The sequence below is a fragment of the Colletes gigas genome, unplaced genomic scaffold, assembly GCF_013123115.1.
Source record: "Colletes gigas isolate AHSC1104 unplaced genomic scaffold, ASM1312311v1 Colletes_gigas_Sc00021, whole genome shotgun sequence".
NCBI classification, from domain to species: Eukaryota; Metazoa; Arthropoda; class Insecta; order Hymenoptera; family Colletidae; genus Colletes; species Colletes gigas.
The window spans coordinates 2,815,920-2,835,495 of record NW_025106650.1 but is presented as its reverse complement, the minus strand read 5'-3'; the positions used below and the strand labels follow the sequence as shown (position 1 = coordinate 2,835,495).

At 40.4% G+C, this 19,576-nt stretch overlaps 1 protein-coding gene across 1 annotated transcript in view; it reads left to right on the top strand.

The window, feature by feature from the left end:
* Positions 1 to 19,576, top strand: part of LOC122401093 (disintegrin and metalloproteinase domain-containing protein unc-71) — a 125,529-nt gene that overhangs the window by 67,377 nt on the left and 38,576 nt on the right. The window contains exons 2-7 of the mRNA XM_043403031.1: positions 5,322 to 5,372; positions 16,567 to 16,715; positions 17,596 to 17,652; positions 17,747 to 17,826; positions 18,234 to 18,303; positions 18,381 to 18,527. Coding sequence (XP_043258966.1) covers positions 5,322 to 5,372; positions 16,567 to 16,715; positions 17,596 to 17,652; positions 17,747 to 17,826; positions 18,234 to 18,303; positions 18,381 to 18,527 — 554 coding nt within the window. The remainder of the gene's footprint in view (positions 1 to 5,321; positions 5,373 to 16,566; positions 16,716 to 17,595; positions 17,653 to 17,746; positions 17,827 to 18,233; positions 18,304 to 18,380; positions 18,528 to 19,576) is intronic.

Below are 19,576 nucleotides of genomic sequence, written 5' to 3'. Positions count from 1 at the left end.
GTAGTGAACAGAATCAAAAAATAGCGTAAAATTTTCAAGACGAAAAAAAAAACAGGATCCGACTGCAACTGACAAAGTTTTATTTATTTTTGCCTGAATATGTGATTAATCGCGAGTGATCAGCTTTCCCCAACGTTCCAAAAAGAGACAAATAGTAACTAATTGAGGTGTCGTGAGCCAAGAGGTGAAATCCAGGATAGCATACTCTCCGACACTTCATTACTCACAGCTGACACACACGCGTATTTTTGTAAAAACATAACGCCGCATTAAGTTCTTTATTCCGGACCAATGCTGGGTAAAATGTAATCTAATTAACGATTAACGATTATCGTTACCGTGCAATTAAACCAGTGACTAATGATTGTGATCGCCGTGTAATTATGATTAATGAATAATACCAGTAATGGAAGCAACGTAGCAATCGGACGCGATTAACTCATTAGACGTTAATCGCAAAATGGTTATATTTTTTTAACTTTGAATTGATAAATTAACAAGGGAATATTAATAACGACATTCAATAGTATATTTGTAATTTAAGTTAATTCGATTTTTACTAGTCGAGGGTTCTAATCATTTAATTCCAATTTTTAACTCGCTGAACCTTGTTCCGTAGTCTTTCTTTGGCAAATAAAATCGTAACAAAGTAAATGAATAAAAAGGAAATATTTTCTGTGTTTCTCAGAAAACATTTTAAACAAATTTTTATAAACAGGCACGAAATACATACAGATGGTCTGCCCGAGACCTAATGCGATTTTAATTACTCTCGCCGAAGTAACGTAGACGTGGTAACTATAGTACTCGCTCTTCTCTCGTGGAGCAAGGATGGTAACCTTAAAACCGTAGTTTACCGATCCCGAGTGTAAATCCTGCGGCGGGGGTAAAAAAAATAAATCGCGATTAAAGAACGATACGACGGTTAACTATCCACCCCCTCGGATGTAGATCGATTTCAATCGATAAAAACTAATTAAATTTTTCCAGCGTTAACAACCGACGCCTATCCTCAGCGCCGCGAGCATCGACTTGTTTCAACCGTAGCAAACCAAATTCACTCGGCGTAAATCTTTCCCCGTTCCCATTAACTCCGCCACCACCGACGACGACGGTTTACGTAGCAGATTATAGGAGTTCCTGAACCGTTTAATTTCACCGTGCGAACATTATGCCGCCGCCCCTGTTAGTCGACGATATACCACCGTCTAAACGCGATTCGTAAACAGCTGTGCTTTCGTCAATTGCGCCCAGGCAATCGTTAACCGAGTACTCCGCCTTAACAGCTCCGAAAACAGATGATTTTCTCCATTTTTTGGGAAAGGAAATTATTAACGATGCCGAAATAAATCTTTTTAGGGTACAAACTGGTATACATTTTCAATTAACAACATTACAACGAGCAATCGAAATACAATTTCTGATAAAAATGTCTCGATCGCTTACAACCGTTATTTGTAATCCAAAACATTTTAGTCGAGGAAATCAGCTGCCATTTTCATTCTGGTTGTAACGATTATGGTTCCTGGTACGATATGTAGGAGTAGCAAAAGCTTTAGAAAAGTCGAGAGAAACGATAATGGGAAAGCGAATATCAGCCGATAAATGAAAAGTACGCGAGCAATATTTTTCGTTGTCCCGTCTGCGATAAAACTTTCGTAAAAATCGGACGCCGGTGATTGCGAGCGAAACGTTCGAACGGTTGTAAGCGTTCACGCGTCGACGGGGATGTTTAAAAGCCAGTTTCGCGAGCAAGTAGTGTTTGCCCGTGTCTGCATTAACTCGCGATTGTCGTGCTCAATAGGATTAAAACTTAAATTGCCCGACGAGAGAGAACGTGTGTGAGAGACATAGACACAACTGGTAGAGGCTTAACAGGAATCACTGCATTTACGTGGGCTGTCCAGCGTCTTTGAGACTTTTCCCGTTTATGTTCGATCGTACCGTGCAACGAAATCACCCAGAATCTTGAAATGTTTAATTATTATAGAAATTAATAATGACGAAACTAAATATTTGAGTTCTCGTTCGTACTCGTTTATAGTATGATCTTCCATGTTACGAACTAAGATTGTCGGGGGTGGCACGAAGATGATGTCTGACAGGGGGATGAAACAATTAATATCAATTAGAGCTTATAATTATAGTTACATTAATATCAATCGGGTCTCGCAATTACTGCCACAAGACGGCCAAACTGTGTCTAGAAGATTATTCTCCCACCCCCTCTCCATTGTTTATGTTATTTAGCGCGAATGATTCGTCGACTGGCGCAGTCGACGGAACACTAACAATATCACGGCACATCGTACATACAAATTTAGTTTCAAATTCAATAGAATAATGCTTCAATGTGCATTCTTTTCTTTCAACTGCCTGGGTCGGGAAGAAATCTTTCTTTTCTCTTTGTTTGCGTAGAAGCTCACGTACACAAAGGCGACAACCAAATTCCAGCTTGCAAGTAAATACACTCGAGTCATGAATCCAGCAATGCTTTTACTTTTGCATTCAAGATTTGACTGTAACGAATCGAGACAAAGATGAGCACAAAGTGGAGAGGAGGGCTAACAAAAATTCGAGAACTCGATGGTTCGAGGATCCCACCCCTGAAAATTATTAACAGAAATAGGGATATTAAAGTTTCAATGCATTTTCAACATTTGTCGATCAAGAAATAGATTCTTCCCTCCCGTATTTGCCTCATTTTCTATCAAATTTCTATCGGTGTCTTAACGAAAAATTTAATTACAAACTCCGCGTCTTATAGACACTAAACTTACAAGTTACATACAAAACAAACGACATTTCAAGACAGGTAAACAGAAATTAAACAGTATCACAATCAATGAGCAACAAACTTTTCAAAAGGCCCTCGTTTGTTTGATGGTGTTTTGATTTATTTTGTTCCTAGTTCGAGCTGAACAGAGGTTGCGATCGGAACCAAAATGGCGAGATTCACGTTGTGGTCGCCGACGGTGGCGCGTATTTAGCTCGAACGGACGGTTCCGTGGGAGGAACGTACGATAACTCGACGATTACTTATTAAAGAAGGGCGATGACGGGAAACAGAAGTAATTTCGAGCGTGTCGATTACCCCTGGCGGAATTCTTCCGCTTGTGCCTGCGTGAAAGTCTCCCCACGGGCGAGCCCCTATAGAAACACCGTCATTGACTATCATCCATTCGAGGCCCTCTTCGCCTCGGGGTTATTTTTCGTATACTACGGAGAGAGGAGGAACTAGGCCACTGGAAACCGAGTTCTTTTTAACCGCGGCCCGTCCATTTTATGAATTTTATGAAACCCCGGGACGGTTTGTACGGAGATGAAAAAGTTTCGCGGGCTTTAATGAAACTTCGGAGAAAAGTTCTACGCCCCCGCCGCTGCCCCCACGCTACGTAGATCTTTCCACCGGATACACGTGTATTCGCCGCGATTTCTTCGCGACTTTTCCACCTTTCTCCCTCTCCATCTTTCTTGTCTATTCATGTAAGAATCTTTCGAATCTATTTGTTTGCCCCAGAAACACCCCGAGCGGGGGGTGTCGTCCGGCCTAACGGACAGAAATTCTTAAAAATATCCTGTTTGTAAAATACAGGGGCTACTTTTCAGAACTCTCGGAGAATTACAATAAATTCATAATTTAAAAATTGAAGGTACCTTAATGACACTTGCGTCGAGACATCCAAATAAAACCATCGCCTTTGGTGAGGGGTTCACGAGGCTGCCCGAGAATTGGCAAAAATATATAGATGCTAATCGAGAATGTAGACACAAGAACGGGGAAGAATACCGTCGATAATCGGGGTTAGAGGAGCATCGAAGGAATCTATGTGCCCGTTCGCCAAGCTCGTTTATCGTTGGGGTCGCAGAGGACGGTTTCGCAGACACTGCATCTTCCCCGACGATGAGCCGAATGCGCTAAACGCGTTCCACGGCGGAAAATCGTCGAAGCGTGACGGTCACTGATTGGTAGGTGCAGCGAGACGTGACGGTTTACGAGAAGTGGGAACGGCAACTTGGAAAACGGTTGCGCCGGATTTGCGATGCCGCCGCGGCGTTCGGCATCGCCTCTCGCAATCCTGTCGTGATTTAGGTCGGGACCGGGTGTTTCCCGATTTCGATCGACCCGGCCAAATGTCTTTAGGAAAGAATATTGCTCTCCTTCCGACCTTCTCAAAGCCAGCCAGTGTATTCTCTGTTGCCTTTCGCTCCACTTTGATCGTGGCTGAGTAAAAATTCGCTGGAGCGGTTTTGCGTTTGCCCTACCAGACCCGGGAACACGAATACTATTTGACTGCGGGAGATTGTTTGGACTAGGGGTCGACGAACGAAAAGGGCCGAATAAGAAAATATTGGGTTTCGTGACCCACGAGCTTGGGGGGATCGAGGAAATTATCAACGAAGTTACACGGTGGTTCGTGCGATCCTTTCGGGTCGTTACAAAATAAATATCTAAGAAGCATGTGCCATTAACTAATATTTATTTATTTAATCCTTGCCTAGTAGGCTTAGGGTGACTCTAGTTTCCATCTAGTGAGCTGTAATTGTCCCTGCTTTCTCAACCCTGTCCATTAGTAACAAATGTTTAGTAACTCCCCATACAGTTTCCAGATTCTTAACTTAAAAGACCCTTGGGATAATCTTGACCACAGATTGACAGCCATCGTTCCAGATCGTTTATACGCTTTTATCGTTTTTCCACCTGTCGCGTTCTCGTGAAAACGTTATTAAATCAACTTTATCTCGCGAAACTGTGACCCCGATGGATATCGGGAGCATGAATTTTTGGACGAACTGGCCGTTAGGCCCGTTTCGCGTCGTTGGTTTTCGTCGAAAACGCCATTGTCGCGACGCGGTTCATAGCAACGGGAATAGACGCGAGCGTTATTTTTACGGAGGACTCTATAAAATTTTAAGAGGGAACTCGTTAAAATTGAAACATTAAGGCCGAGAGCGCACGACGTCGACAGTTTATCGTTTTTCGATAACACGGAACATACGTAGTACGTAGTCTCCAAACTTTCGAAGAACTTTCCATCCCCGTGGAAAATTCCCATGTAACCCATCCGAAATTCCTTCGGGACACAACTTGGTTTCGTCGCGGAACGAGTGCTTCCCATAGGAATTTTCGTCGCGAACTCGAGAATTTCCAACTAGAAGGTCGAACACTCTCGAGTGTGCAACGATTGGAATCTCGTTCTCCCGTCCTCCGCGCCTGTCCTATAAATGTTTGCACCCCGACACCTTGTAGCGTAGCTGAACGACAGCACGGCAGACGTCTGTACGCTAATCGCATATTTTCTTTTCTTTTCTCGTTGCAGAAGCCGATTACACTTTAGATGATTCCTTTTGGAACGAGGAGACTCCTGTTGGTGAGTGAATGGAAAACAGAACCGAATTCGTTGGAACGACGTCGACAGGCTCGCCCGATTACCAAATTATCATCTAACACGATCTAGTACTCTTTAGTTTGCACGACAAATAGGTTTAAAAGGATATATACTGCTTATTGGAAAACGGATAACAAGTTTGTAATAAATCGCGAGAATGGAAGTTCATGCGAAAAGTCAAATGTATAAGTTTAGCCGTTATCGATTCTGTTTTGCTATATAAAGCTGCGGTTATGGGGGAGGCAAAGAACTTATCGTCTAGAAAAATAGCCTCCATAGAATGTCTTCTTAATGAGAAAACTTGTCGAGGAAAGTTTGAATGAAGCGTTGTTTGCAAACAAACTCTTTTCGCTTTAAATTTTATAACTCGAGTCCAATAGTTTGCACACCTCTGTGTATCGTGAGATACTTTCTGAATCTCAATGCGTCCCGAAGCTCCCTTTGTTGTATGAAGAAACCCTATTGTTACAAATGTATCAGAAAGCTAAAAAAAAAAACAAATATTTATTCGTTCACGAAAATAATTTGACATTTAGAAGACGTTCAGTGATTTTTATCATATTAGTCTTATTGAGAATACGTATGGCAATTTGGCATACCTCCAGTGATCGGACACTTAGCAAAGTTTTTATTTAATATGAGATTGACGAAATTTCGGATTCTATATTTAAAGTCAGAAAACCCATGAATATTATTTATTAGCAATTTATATCGAATTTCTTTCTACCCAAGATATGATTTTTTCCCACATAACAAATTTTTATCGTTATTTATGGCAACAGAAGAGTCGTATTTTGACTATTCACTCGTAATACCACAGACGATGTATACGAGTAGACCTTACACCTTATGGACTTTCGGAGCCCAACCTGATTGCGATACTGACTTCAAAATTCGGAGCTGCAGAAATTTTTCGGCGAAATTGAAAAATTTCAAATCATTCTGAAAAAATTATTTTTGACTGCAGGGATCAATTACAATTATTTTTTATTAATACACATACCCCTGAAATCCTACACACTTTTGAGAAAAAAATTCATTACTGAAAATATAATGTCCGACCATCCATTGATATGTTTCACTGAAATTTCATGTGCATGTTTAAACATCGTAACTTCTGAATGGATTGGAAGATTTTAAAGTTTCGAAATGCAAACAACGCATATTTTGGTATAGAATATGCAGAAATTCTAATAAATTTCGAGAAGTTGTTCCTTAACCCCGTAAAGTGAAAAAAAGCTGATAGAAATGGTCAAAAATTCAAACGATCATAGCTCCTACAATAATGAATGAATTTCATTGAAATTTAGTAGGGAAGTAGAGTTCATGGGTACCTACAAAAAAGTATTAAACAACATTTCCGTACAGCGTCAAACAAATTAATTAAAAATGCAAAACGAATTTTTAAGAAAAATCAACAAGGCCTAAATCTTTCGGCGAAATTGAAAAATTTCAAATCATTCTGAAAAAATTATTTTTGACTGCAGGGATCAATCACAATTATTTTTGGTCAATACACATATCCTCGAAATCCTACACACTTTCGAGAAATAAATTCATTACTGAAGACCTAATGTCCGACCATACCATTGATATGTTTCACTGAAATTTCATGTGCATGTTTAAACATCGTAACTTCTGAAAGGATTGGAGGATTTTAAAGTTTCAAAATGCAAACAACGTGTATTTTGGTGAAGAATATTTAGAAATTCTAATAGAAATCTCGTAATACCACGTTTCCCTCAACCCTTTCGTAATTTCCATCGTTCCTTCGTTTTACTAACGGTGTTCGTGATTTTCTCGCGCGCAACTAATTTTCATCGTTTTGGCCGGCCAGTAGGCGTCGCAGGAATCATTTCTTGAAAACCATCAGTCCGTAGAGACGCTTCCGCGAAAAATCTTGCCTCTAATTGCGACGAAACGAGTATCTTCCAGTCCCTTTGACGCGAGGACAAAGAGCACGCGAATGTAAAGTTACGAAACGATCGCATAAATAGACAATGCGTACGGAACTTCTTGTCAAAGTCTGGTTTCCCTTTGAAGCACGCTGCACGCCTCGGCGGCGCAGAAAATTCAACGCGCTTCGAACAAGAGTCGAGATACTAATCGCACATTGAAGAGGATACTCGAATCAATGTTATCGCGCGAAAGAGAGCTCGCGGACGTATCTGGCCCGCGTTCTCGTTAACGCTTAGACGGCGACCGTCAATATGCTCTTGCAACGACTTACGGGCAAACGAAACATACTTCTGCTTCAACCTAACGGCAATTGAAAATGGTTATAAACTGATATTGCAATCACTATTGTTAGCTAATCTTCGATCGTCTGCTTTCGAACAGTTCTTTTATTCGTCCAAGCTTTGACTAATCTTAGATTTTCATCCCCCTATTTTACTAGGTTGCCTTACTTGTCCTATTTTAATCCATTTGTGTTTGTTTGTGTGACGAATTATATATAAAATGTACGTGTACCTATGTGCAGAATAAAGTTTACTAATAACAGTATTGACCTAATAGATAGAACTAATAAAAAACAGCCATCGTTATTAAATATCCGGTTCCATATTTGTGAGTAATTAGCAATAAGTCGTAGCGTAAATACTGTGAAAAAAAATATACGGTTAAAATATATTTTTGAATATATACAGAACTGTAAATTCGATATGACGAAATTGAATAAGCTTAAAGAGTATTACGGTTGGCGATGGTTCGAAGCATAAATGTGGCGTATCGAAAGGAATTTCACAGAAAATAATGAAATTGGGTAATGTAGCACCATTGATTACTCACTGGATTATTCATCAACAGGCTTTGTGCGTGGATATTGTCAGTGAATTCAATTTTATCATGGACGCTATAGCGCCAACAATAAATTGTATAAAATAACACGGCAAAGGTAGACACTTTTGTAGGGGATATTGGATTATTACGAAATGAGTGTTATATTCGTAAAAATAAAAGTTGTCCGCGAGATATTTGATGTTCATAGAGACGGAAATTATAATTTCCGAGTACTGGGGGTTGTTTTACCCTCCAGTATTTATAGTACTTAACGATAAATTAAAAAGGAAGACAATTACTAAACACTTCGATATTTTCAAGCCAGTATCAGAGAGTGGAACTTCGAAGGGATGTTCTCTTTAAATTTAAGAAAGAAAACACGTGTCCCTTATCTTGGTATGCACCGGGAGCATCCAAGGTTACATGAAAATCTCGAGAGAAAACGCTGTTTGAACGTTCCTCGTAAGTGTTAACTTTATCTCTGGACCGAGTATCCACGAAAAATTCCATTTTCTTTGTTCGGCGGGAGGGTGGGAGGGGAGGAAAAAAGGAAGGAGGATAGGAATGTAGCCGCGAAACAGGGTCTTTCGTCGGTTTCCAAGGCCGTCTGGCTGGCGGGATCCGTCGACGCACAAATTTCCTTGCAATTCGCGACGAAATGTACGCAAAGGAACCAACCGGGGGGTAGAGCAGACCGCATTGCAGCACTTCCCGGCTGGGGAAACTCGATCTGCGGTTACATCTAGTTCTCGGACGCGGAGAATGGTTTATTGTTAAGTCAACAGAGCGGTGATTGGCTGGAAACGCGAAACTTAAATTGGGTTAAATTTTAGACGAGAGGACAATGCGTCCGAGTATAAAACGGACAGAGGGTAAACCCGAGACAGGGCGGGAGAATCGTCGCCGCTTCTTCGATCGCGCAACCGTGAAATCCCATCGACTCGCCCTGACGAGAAACCGACGGGATTTTCTTTCGTTCGACGAGGCCGACCAGCATTTTCTTCCCGTCCCGCGGGACTATTTTCCCCGACTCCGACAGGCGGAGGGGAGGGAACGAAAATTTGAATTGCAAACGAGACGGCCGGTCGCTTCGCGGCGTTTCCCAAAGAATTAATATTCATACTCGTATTTAATTACACGCGTTCTCCCCGCTGACCGCCTATAGGCGAACAGATGTTCTGGCTTGAAAAGTATCGGGTCCCGCTGAAACTTCCAGCGTTTCTTCGGGAGGGGATAATGCGGCGAAGGAGACGCGGCAAAATCAGAATAACGTTGGCTGTTTGAAATATCCAAGTGTCTGAACAACTACTGTCACCGACTAATTTCTCACGCCAGAAACAATAGGGGAGATTATTCAATTGAGAAGAACTTTTACTGGAATTATTTTCATTTACATTTTCTTGTCAAAACTCCTAGTTTCTTCCGTATTTTTTTAGTCTACCAAAGTAATATAGAAACACTTTCAACGCGTTGTTCCTGCTTTCCATATCTCGAAATGAAGAGAAACTTTAACGAAATTACTTTACCAAGACGTTCGATAATGGGCTACGGTAACAGAAAATGAACATTGAACTTTGAAACGCTCGGTACAGAAAAAGGAACAGAACTTTCTTCGCGGTACCCGATGAACCCGCCCTATGAATTCCAGTCGCAGGGCGCGAAACGTAATAACCTGCCGCTTCGGTTAAATTAATCGCAATTCCGCGCGTCTCGAGTACTAACGACGTTTCTCCAGAAACGACAATAAACGGCCTGCCAACGGTGACACGCGTGGCAACCCCACGGACGGCCAACTTAATCGGTTGGTAATCTCAGGTGCGCACCGACTCTGGAAATTCAATCTACAAATCGGGTTTCATCGTATAAAGCCGCGTTCGCGCTCAACGACGCCATTATGCCGTCCCACGCAGGTTACGGAAGGATAAAGAAGGTGATTTCTGATTTTCAGAGTGAAAAGCAATATTTTTTTCTGTGCGTTCTCTTCATGTCTGGACCTTAGAAATTACGCGTGCAAAGCCATTGACGACGTTGCAGACGTTATGGGGACTACAGTGGAACAACCCTGTTGAAATTATGACTCGATGTGATAGTGGTGTACGATTCATCCATTTGAGTTTTTTTAGAGACATTCATGAATTTATTAAAATTGTTCTATGAATTGAAAAGGCACTTAACGAACTGCACCATGATTCCAAATCAATAATGACTAAAAAAAAAGACTAAAAGTAAAATTTCCCCAATAACTCATTAATGCGTAAAATAAATATTTAGTCAATTTTATAAAAAGTCTGCAAAAGAAAATTTCAAATTTATCCAGTGTAATTAATTCATCATTTATTTGTGCATAGTTTTCATAGTCTACTTCCACTATTTAGTTTGCAGCCATTTTAGAAACACGTCGTTTAGAAGCTACCGATTTTACAAAGTGGACTTTTTCGATCAAACTCAGAGAACAACTTTGTGATTTATTTTCAGACTATCGTGCTCATCTATAAAAGTTGGTGATACGTAATACAGTCTAATGCAGCCAAAGTTTTAAAGCTGTTGTAGATAGGAAAACATGTGTATATTTTCTGTTTCCATCAGAACAATACTCTCTATCTACCAATTTTCTTCTTCTTCGTATCGAAGTTTAGGGTTAGCAATATTTTTTTAAACGCGAGTCTGTACATAATTTCCGATTAATTTAGAGCTGTTGTACCGAAACTAAATAAGCATAATAATAATGATTACGATCGTGATTATAATATACTATTGCAATAGCTCACATTACTCTGAAATAATATAGGCAAATATATAAATTGTTATGCTCACAGTAATAGTATAAATCAATCGCTTCTCGAATAAAAAACTTAGTTTAAAACACAATTTCGTCATACTTGATTGTCTTATTTTGATACATAGAATCAACCCTTAAAGTTTCGAACACCTGTTGCCGAACACCCTCTGTACTATGAATATCAATCTCTGTCATCGAAGTGGCCGTGACGCAGATGGTGTAAGTGGGCGTTCATTTGTTCGAGGTCGCGGGTCAATTCCCTACTCTTTTTCGTTAATTCTTTACCCGAATACTTTTTCCTCGAATATTGTTTTTTAATGTACAAAAATCCGAATTAAACACAATTTAAATTGTTTCTGCAATTAAAACGTCCTATCTCGTTTTCTTTACGAAGTTAAAATGTTCCGTCCGAGCATTTAATTGTCCGTTACGTTGGTCCTGTTAGGTTGTGTAATGAGTTCGTTCTCATTAATAGCGAAGGATTCTGTTCGCGATCGGATAAATTAAAAGCAAACGTACAAAAAAAATGACCGTCACTCGTATTCACAAAAGGAGTCGTTTTCCACCGCGACAGCCTACGAACGATACGTTTAACGACGAGAGAAAAATTATTCTCCAGGCTTTGCGTCGTCTGATTTTTATTTATTTCGCAAAAATATCAAAAAGGGTCTGTAGGTTCGGATTTGGGAAAATTTTATTCGCCATCGACGAATAAAAATTTCAGATTCGTTCGTAAACATTGGGTCGAGGCTAGCTTTGGAACGAATCTAAAATTTCTATTCGTTAATCGCGAATAAAATTTGCCAAACTTCGAATTTCCCCCAGTAGCTCGTTCGAGGGAAACACTCCAGACCACGCCAGCGACTTCGAAAGATTCTGAAGGAAAAATCCATTCGAGATACGTTGTTGGTTCGTGTGCGCAGATCGACCAACAATGTTGAAAGTCTGAAAGTCTTTCGACGAGTCTTCCCCTCTTGGAGGTGGTCGTGAATTGTTATCGCATCGGAGATTGCATCGAGGATTCACGCTCGTAAATACTAATTCCGAGTGAAAGAGATAGAAAGAGAGTAAAAAAAAAGGGGAACACCACGACTCTTGCACCTAACCCCCTTAATCAGACTTTACAATGGAAGTCGAACCGCAGAATTTTCTCGTTCGAACGATTCCAGATGGAAATTACTACCCTCGCGGTCTCGTTCGCACGAACAACGAAATTTTCCGTGTATAAACCCCCGCTGCTTTCCCGGGGAACTTTGCATTGTTATTCCGTGCGGAGTGCACGGGAACTGGATAAAGTTACGTTATTCCAGGATCGATTGTACCTTGCCCGAGACATTTCGCGTCGTATCTTTTCAGCCGTACGACTTCTTCGGTTATTTGTTCTCTCGGTCGTGTTGCGTAATCGTTACGAAACGGGGAGAAACCGTGTTCGATAGAGGCGACAGTAGCATTTCTGGTACCGGGCAAAACAGAAAAATTCGGAGCTATTTATTTATTGATTGTGGGTCTTTCTGGATCCAGGATCCGAAATCCCGTATTTAAAGTTACAGAACTCACCCACGTTATTTGTTTGCTATTTGTATTGATGTATGTTACTATAATTGTTCGATCGATTAGCTACCATGATCCCCGTTTGAAACTTATTTTGATCAAATTGTTTTGCAAAGGTTTCAAAAGGTTCGATATACGTCACAATTAAAAAAAAATCCTCTAATTTATACGTTCTCTTGTGGATGTTAAGCGGGTTTAAAATTACGATTAAATTGCTTATCGTTGCACGCACGTTATTCATCGAGAGAGCAGGGAAACTCGTTGGCCACCAACGACCTTGCATTTCCGAGACGGAAAATAATCAGCGGCGCAATATGGTCGACCCTTTCATCCATATTCATTTAATAAGTTTAATTGAATTTTATCGCCGACCACGAGGCACCAGGTTGCTGCATTTGCAAGAGGGCATTACGCGGGGTAACGGGTCAACCCACGGCTGATTAGCATAACCGCTATCGCCACCGTTGCCACGGCTAAACGACGTCCATTCCGAGCGCGACGTCTCGGCTAAATGCGACACAATTCTTCAACAGGTGTTACACATCAGCATTAAACATTTTCTTTTTTCCTCCCCCCTCCCCCAACCTTTTAAAGCTTGGCTATCCTGTACCGGGCAAAGAAGTTAGTTGCAAAATGGCCACGCCGTCGTGACCGAGCTTCCGAGCTAAGTGGCCATCTTGTCGCGGAACGCTATGGGCGCGTTACGGTTTCGTAAACTTGAACGCTCGAGAGAATAATCGCCATAATCGTCTGACCGTGAGCAACGATAATATCCGAAAGTACTAACTACTCGAGCATCGTTATAGTCCTCGAATGGAAATGCGACGATTAGAGTAAACGCGTCGGTAATCGACAGTGACCCAGCGAACGAGGCTCCTCGAAATTTTGGCTAAACAAGCTACAAGGTTTATTTCGTTGTTTTAACCGAAATAAAGAAAAGTTATAGGCAATTATTTTTGTTAACCAGTGTTTTTAGTTACGAATAACAATTATTTATGTCCGCGATACAAGACAGATAAATTGATATAATCTTTATATCAGTTTCATTAATTCCTCTTATAGAGAGTGAGCCCCGTAGAATAGCCAAAAATTAAGGATCAACGAGAACGTCGAAGAGTTTAGAATAAAATATTGAGAAGGGTGTTCTTGGTACCCTGGTTATTGACACGAGGGTCAATTGATCGGGTCGCGTGTTTGACCTGGGAGCTGTATAGACACGAAAAGTGCCCATTCTGCCAACGAACCATAAACGGGCCAACTTAATTAGCAAGACCCCCACGCGGAGCTGTGTGTAAGTTTTCTTTCGCTCTCTTTTCTCGACGTGGTAAACTGTTGCTGGCTGCGAGCTACGATTGAGTCGAGATAATCAGTGAAGGGCCTTCTCGAAGCGTGTAGTGTCTACTAGTTTACCCTCTTATCGACTGTCCGGGCTTTGCCCGATTTAACCCGACCCATTCAAAATGAAGTGTGTGGATAATTACCTGCCACGCTTCTGCATCATCCCCCCTCCCCCCCTCCCCACCTTTAACACCGCCCACGACCTACCCAACCAGCGAGTGTGTCGCCCTTTTCAACGCGCTGCGATGTAGTTGGCGCGTTTCAGGTCACGCGTAATGAATTATTACGAGGCTCTTGCAACATTACCGAGGAACTATTGGACGAGGACGTACACTCTTGGTATACAAGAGCATAACGTCGATAAATTTTGAGAAACGCAAGTGAAATGTTCACCCCGGTTCTGAATGCGTACGATCGCCGCAACGTGACTCGATCGCGAATCTTAACACGTTATTAAAAGTCAAATATTTTAGTGTATCTTTTAAAAATATTGTAAAATGTATTAGAATGTATTAGAATTGTAATCGACTGGTCAGAATCTTCAAATAGTAGAGTACTCTAATTAATTCCAACAAAATCTGAAGTTTCTATATTTTTGCAACCGTAGAAAAAGTGTAAATAAATGATGATGTTTTTTAAAATTTTAAACGTCTTGCAGTTTTATCGCGGAATGTACGCGTATTTTTTAAAAATAGTTCCTTCGGCTTCAATTAGCAGAAAATAGTCGGGTTTAAGTGACTTTTACTCAGCTAAAAGTGTGCAGAAAATGGAAGGTAATAAAAGTGCATTCACGACATTTAATGCGTTTCTATTATCGTAAAGGTGAAACTGTCACAGGAGCGCAAAGAAAGATTTATGCAGCACATAGAAATGATGCTGGGAACGAAAATATCGCAAATGGTTTTCTCAATTTAAAGACGCAAAGCGATACCTTCATTGGCATTGAAATAAAAGTATCGACTGAAAATAATTCACAACAAGCGAGACAGATCGTTGATAAATTAAAGATCTCGAATAATATGTTTGTTAATTAACCTCCTAGAGCTTCAATATTTTTCCTTGAACAAAAACAAATATTATAATCTCAATTATATTAAAGAATTGAATAATTACAAAATTTGCTAATTACGTACGATAATATTTACTGACTCATTTTTAGCGTAAAAGTTTTGTGTAAAGAATAAATATAAACTCTGCGCGACATTTTGAAACAGGCGCGTTCAATGTGACAACGAATACGGTTCGAGCATTGTATTCCGTACAAATACCAACAGGAGGTAATGTTCTTCAAGATAATATTGTGTCTTGCGTGTAGAAATATGGATGGCGAGCCAGATGTCATACAAAAGTAAATCGGTAGTTTATTATATAATTAAATGTTTAACCTCTTCTTCTATGTCCTATCTCTGTCAAACGCACTTCTTTCTCGAACACTTCCGTATCCCGTGCTATCGTTTCCGAATCGCTTCAATCTTACCATAATTGTGCCCAAAATACCCTCCCACGAGAAACTCCCTAACATTAATAAAAATTCATGTTTCTACTCTTTTCTTCGTACACGCCTTATTCGTGGTGTCTCTGTATTTCTACATGTGCGCTCTTCTTCCCTTTCACGCCTCCCAATCGATGCCACTTACCGAGCTTACCGCTAATTTACATACCTAAGACTCTCACGGACTAATTAAATAAAGGAACTTACAGATTCAGTAGCGCAATTAGCAATTCTGGAAACCGATCATTGGTCTCCTTTATCTCAAAACTTTACTTCCATTCGTAAAATTGTATTAACGATAACATTTCCATTTTGATAGAGAAATCTTACTGCGTTTCTATTTTTCGGCTGAAAATAACCTTAGCAAAATAGTCTTTCGGTAAGAGAAAGTAACAGCAGCGGTGTTTCAAAAAAAATTTTTGCTAATTTTCACCATTTTATGGGATCCTCGTTGTGCTGAATTGTCAAAATAGAAATATATATTTAAAAAATGACATTCCATTACCCAAATATTCAAAGCTAATTTGTGATACACGAATAATCCAAACCCTATTAAACAGAATCGTTTCGATCAAGTGTTCAGGCAAATCGATAAATTGACAGAAAAATTTTACGAAAACGCTACAAATATCTAACTAAAATATAGAACTGTGATAATTTGGTACTCGGTTAAAATAAGCAGTAATACAACCGTTAACACTATTTTTACCGCGGTTTTACGCATACCTATTTCGACCAAAAGGTGGCATTTGGATACAAATAACTGTAGAAATAATTCTTAAAAAAAAATATATTTTATGGGAGTGAAAGAAAATCGTAAAGAAACGATTGAATTTTAGATAATAATTTGAAGTTGAAATTTTAAAGGACGTCTCTCGATTTCTTATTTTACCTTCTTTTTATTTCTTTCGATAGAAATAGTGTTAACGACTGGATACAAACACACCCGAGACTAGAGCAGCTCGAACACGTTTTACGGAACCTTCCTCGACGAAAAACGTGAAAGTTTCGCGCAGTCTTGGAAGTCTTGAAAGCCCGGTTAACGAGCCACGTTTATTCGAACGAACGTAGAATATCGTAAACAGGAAAACGGGCGAAGATTGGTCGATACCGCGGCGACAGCGACAAGCTACGTTGTTCCAAGGTTTTCAAAAGTTTCAAGACTCGCGCGTGATGAAATTAGAGATACGAGGAGTAAATTGGAACGTTCGATTGAGCCGGGAAATTGATTTCAGGTGAGGTCGAACGACTACTGCGAGAGTATCGACAAAACCAAGAGCTAGTACGAAATATCGGGGCCCATTACTATCAGATCATCTATCCGGTACAGTTACGGCATCACGAGAAAATGGGGATATCCACGAGAGAAGTCGGCGTACCGAAGGTAATTACCTTGTCCTCCACGTTCGATTTATAGGGAGCATCGCGCGAGAATTCACCAACGAAGTGTATTGTAAGGAGAAAGAAAGATCGGTTAACCAACAGACAATGCAGTATTTATGTTCTCAATGGCTAGCAATGCGCTCGAGGAGTCATCGAACCGTGTTTCTGTATTTTTCTTTTTCTATTATCTTCGATGCTTCTGAAATGGCTCGATGGACATTCCCGCAGGGTTCCGTCAAATTCGATTTTAACCCCTTGGCGTACCATTTAACTACTGGTCGTTTTTCAAATGTATACTATTCAATTTTATTTAAAAGAAGAGTAACGATGAGTCGAAATGTTTCTTTTCTCCTTTAAATGTATCTTGTGTAGTCTGGTCAACGAGACATCGATTTAATTGAATAAAAAGTATAAGTAGGAATATTTTGAAATTTTTGCAGAGATATTTATCGAGGTGTTTGATCGAATACATAAAAAATCCGACAGGTAGCTGTCGAATAATTTTCTACTTGCTATCCAAGACTGATCTTTCTTTCTTCCATCTGTACAGTGGGCGAACACATTATTAGTGATACATGTTAGACGTACATTCGATCGATTTAAAGCTCTGGTATTAAAATAATAAATATATAAACTATCGTGTATATTTTCATGTAAAATAAGAAAACTTGTTAAATTTTAATTTATGTCCCTTTCGTTTGTGACATTATATCGCGTGTTATTTTGCCATACTACCGTGATTAATAATTTGGACAACCATTGTATCCCGCGTGTTGTTTTGCGTCTCATCGAGAGAAAAGAAGACTGAACGCGCACCGCTATCACCGACATATTACGAACCTTGAGTTCGAGTATAATCCGAAACTTTATCACGTTTACAGTTTCCTCAAAGAGGTTTCGGCGAGGGTGGATATCAAAATTCTAGAAGCAGAATGAGAGTAAGTGCGCGGAAGTTTCTTACGTAGCGATTTAACGAGGCAAGTTTCGCGACGAGCTGTTCTCACTGATCGTGCGTTGTTCTTCGATTTTCAGACGGGGAGACACTTTCATCGGACGTCCCTTTTGATCAAGGCCTTTAATCACAAATTTCGCCTAGATTTAGAATTAAATACGTAAGTGATTACGGGACGCATCGATCTCGGCTTAGCTCGTAGATTGCACATCGAATATAAAATAAATTAATTTCAGAATCTAAATTGGTTTTCACGTGAAATGAAATTTTAATCTCTCGTAAATGAGAGACATAACGTATAAGTTCTCTTTTTTTTGTTTTGGTTTAAATGGTTCGCTGTACGAATACTTTTTTCCACTGGCCGTATGACAAGCAATTCATATTATCCGTTCAACTTTCTTTCGCTCGAGAGCCGAGGCCCCCGCCGTCCATAGTCTTTCGTCACGACAAAGCGAGGAAATAACAATAGAAAAGCAATTTACGCGAAACCGAATCGATGCGAGTTTCCCCGCCTCGCGAACACTCGCGGAAACGCATTCATGGTTACGAGGAGATTCTGTGTTGCAGGCAACTTTTAGCTCCGAATCTTATGCAAAGAAACTTTTTAGCCAACGGCGCCGAACAATCTTCGAAACAGGTAACGTGATGTCGATTCTCTTCCACGAATAGATCCCTGGCTCTCGTCGAGTGTCTCGTTACGAAAAATCTTTCCAGGAGATAGAGCACTGCTACTATCACGGCACCGTCAGGGATTATCCAGGAGCCAGCGCTGCTTTTCACACATGTAACGGTGTCAGCGGTATTATTCATTTAGGCAACGAGACCTTCGTCATTCATCCATTTTACGGCGGCGATCTGTCGGTCAGTGTACCTAATGCTGAATCTACTGAACCACCTAATCACCAACGAGCACCTCGATTCGTTCGCGAAACGTTTTCAAACTATATCACTAACTTACACAAGGCCCTTTTCAACAAATATAAAATAATTTCTTTTGTTACGAATTAAACATTTATTAAACAGTTATTCGAGGATATAATACGACACTATAGAACAAAATGTTAAAAATATTTGTGATCTATGTATGTAAAATGAAATACGTGAGTTTGATATACGAAAAATTAAATATATCAAACGCTAATTACGTGAGTTTCGTACAGTATCGAGTGAACCGAAGTAGCTGGCCGGCACCGAAGAGGTAGAACACTTTTCAAAGTGTAAATGGCACTATTAAAACTGCTACGAGACCTGCTGACTTCGTTTGTAGACTCCAATCAAATTACACAGCGTGAAAGCAGCATAATCAAACGAGAGCAAGGGTCGTTTACCTGATACTGGTTGTACCGCGACTGCTAACAGCTCATTACGCTCTCAATTACAAAACTTTGTCAATTTTCTGTTATCGCCGTCAACGCGTAGCTACGTTTTCGAAACATCCGTCGATTAAATGAATATTAAGAATCTCTCGTGTTACTTTGTACCTTCTCAATTACAACGAAACAGCAGATATTGCAAAACTGAATCGAGAGACGATTCCCGGGGACAGTTGCCCTATCGCTTCGTTGTGCAAAGCTATTTCGAGTAAAGTAAGTCTGTCAATAGCTTTTAACCCCCCATCATATTTCAATTTCGCCAAAATCCCCGAGATCGAGTAGAAAAAGTGATCGATTTTACGTGGAAACGCTCGGCTGGAAATCGTAACAGAGAGATAACAGTGTGGATAGAAGATTCGGGGGGCGGGGGACAAGCGCGTAAAGCATTCTGTCGGTTCGCGACGTTTGAAACGGATCCTGTGAACTCGACGTAGCTGTTCAGGACACGGCAAACACGCCTTGCCGCTTTAGATACAGTTTCGCGTGCACGGCAGACGAAGCGAGAGGATCGAGTTAAGCCGCCATCGAGCTGGCTCG